The sequence below is a fragment of the Boleophthalmus pectinirostris genome, unplaced genomic scaffold, assembly GCF_026225935.1.
Source record: "Boleophthalmus pectinirostris isolate CB_2022bp ecotype Guang Dong unplaced genomic scaffold, ASM2622593v1 HiC_scaffold_5, whole genome shotgun sequence".
NCBI classification, from domain to species: domain Eukaryota; kingdom Metazoa; phylum Chordata; class Actinopteri; order Gobiiformes; family Gobiidae; genus Boleophthalmus; species Boleophthalmus pectinirostris.
The window spans coordinates 2266261-2268760 of record NW_026571404.1 but is presented as its reverse complement, the minus strand read 5'-3'; the positions used below and the strand labels follow the sequence as shown (position 1 = coordinate 2268760).

Genomic DNA, 2500 nt, shown 5'->3' with positions numbered 1-2500 from the left:
TGTGTGTGTGTGTGTGTGTGTGTGTGTGTCTGTGTGTGTGTGTTGTGTGTGTGTGTGTTGTGTGTTTGTGTGTGTGTGTCTGGTGTGTGTGTGTGTCTGTGTGTGTGTGTGTGTGTCTGTGTCTGTGTGTGTGTGTGTCTGGTTGTGTTGTGTGTGTGTGTCTGTGTGTGTGTCTGTGTGTGTCTGTGTGTGTGTGTGTGTGTGTCTGTGTGTGGTCTGTGTGTGTGTCTGTGTGTGTGTGTGTGTGTGTGTGTGTGTGTGTGTGTGTGTGTGTGTCTGTGTGTGTTGTGTGTGTGTTGTCTGTGTGTGTGTTGTGTGTGTGTGTGTTGTGTGTGTGTGTGTGTGTGTGTGTGTGTGTGTCTGTGTGTGGTGTGTGTGTCTGTGTGTGTGTGTCTGTGTGTGTCTGTGTGTGTGTGTGTGTGTGTGTGTCTGTGTGTCTGTGTGTGTGTGTCTGTGTGTGTGTGTCTGTGTGTGTGTGTGTCTGTGTCGTGGCAGTTTAGTTTAAATTTTTGGATTTTTTGAATTTTGTTTTTTTGGATTTTAGGATATTTCTTTCTTTGTTTTTAAAGAACTTTAACAGCAGTTCTGCATTTTGGGTCCTTCCTCTGTTTCTACGTGACAGTTACAGTGAAAAAAAAGTATTTAATTTAATAAACTTAAACATGAGGAGCCCAAGTGCACTGGTGCATCACAAAAAGAGCATGAAAACAATATCACAGATGCTCTTTAGGATTTGTGTAAAAACTCTCAGGTGTTCTGTAGCGCCCCCTGGTGGTGCCCCCGGTGGTGCCCCCCGGTGGTGCCCCCGTGGTGGTGCCCCCCGGTGGAGCCCCCTGGTGGTGCCCCCTGGTGGTGCCCCCCGGTGGTGCCCCCCCGGTGGTGCCCCCGGTGGTGCCCCCCTGGTGGTGCCCCCCGGTGGTGCCCCCCGGTGGTGCCCCCCGGTGGTGCCCCCTGCTGGAGCTGGAGTTGTACCTGAAGATGTGAGGCCAGCAGTCGTGGTTGTGGCTGCCCATCTCCAGACCCACGTTGAGGATGGCGTCCATACAGAGAACATGAGCCGTGTGCAGACGGACCCCGGGGCCCCGCATCTGCTCCAGCCTCTGCTCCACGCGCTGCTTCACTGAGAGACACACACACACAGAGACACACACACACACAGAGACACACACACACACACACACACACAGACACACACACACACACACACACACAGACACACACACACACACACACACAGAGACACACACACACACACACACACACACACACACACACACAGACACACACACAGGAGGGGTCTCAAACTGGGGTCCTGTACCACCACATGTCTCCTGAGCAGCCAGTCTCTTCCACCAGAGCCCGACGTAGAACAGGCGGCGCGGGACACGTTTTGAAAACTCACTGCTGGTGCAAGGAAACTAAATCTGAGTAAAGTAAAATATACAAATATGAATGTAAGAATATTATGGATAATTTGTGCTGGAGATTTTATTTGGCATTAATAAAAACATTTTAAACAGCAGACCGGTCCCCCGTTCTGTACATCGCGCAAGCTGCACCACTAAACCAGGACTAAACCAGGACTAAACCAGGACTAAACCAGGACTAAACCAGGACTAAACCAGGGACTAAACCAGGGACTAAACCAGGACTAAACCAGGGACTAAACCAGGACTAAACCAGGACTAAACCAGGGACTAAACCAGGACTAAATCCAGGTCTAAATCAGGTCTAAACCAGGTCTAAAACAGGAATAAACCAGAACTAAACCAGGACTAAACCAGGACTAAACCAGGGACTAAACCAGGGACTAAACCAGGGACTAAACCAGGACTAAACCAGGGACTAAACCAGGACTAAACCAGGACTAAACCAGGACTAAACCAGGACTAAACCAGGACTAAACCAGGGACTAAACCAGGGTCTAAACCAGGACTAAACCAGGACTAAACCAGGGACTAAACCAGGACTAAAACGAGGTCTAAACCAGGTCTAAACCAAGTCTAAAACCAGGTCTAAAACAGGAATAAACCAGAACTACACCAGGACTAAAACCAGGTATAAACCAGGTCTAAAACTAGGTCTAAAACAGGATTTAGCCATGCCGCGGGACCGCCAACCGTGCCTCCTCCCGTACGCAGCCTCCCCCACAACTTCCTCCAGTCCGCAAAATATTGTCTGATATAAAACCGGTCTGTAGCACAAAAAAGGTTGGGGACGACTGTTTCTTGCAGGAGCGGGATAAAATATCACAGATGCGGGCGGGAGCAGAACTGAAAATTGTGTCCCGTGCAGATCTCTACCTTCTACATTCTGTCTGAGCCCAGGAGAGTCTGGAACCGGACCACAGAACATGAAAATCCTCTGTCCTAAGTTGGGACGGTCCAACCACAGCCTCAAACTGTGTCTCTCAAACGCAGAAGACATCTGCAAAATCTCCCAAATTCTTGTAACATTAAAAACAAAATATATCATTTCTTTTACCTGAGATAAGTCATAG

General features: G+C 49.1%; 1 protein-coding gene across 1 annotated transcript in view; it reads right to left on the bottom strand.

Annotated features, from left to right (window-relative positions):
* arfgef3 (ARFGEF family member 3) overlaps positions 1-2500 on the bottom strand; it is a 100425-nt gene that overhangs the window by 45386 nt on the left and 52539 nt on the right. Inside the window, 1 exon segment of the mRNA XM_055162756.1 lies at positions 973-1120. Within this exon segment, the coding sequence (XP_055018731.1) occupies positions 973-1120 (148 nt within the window).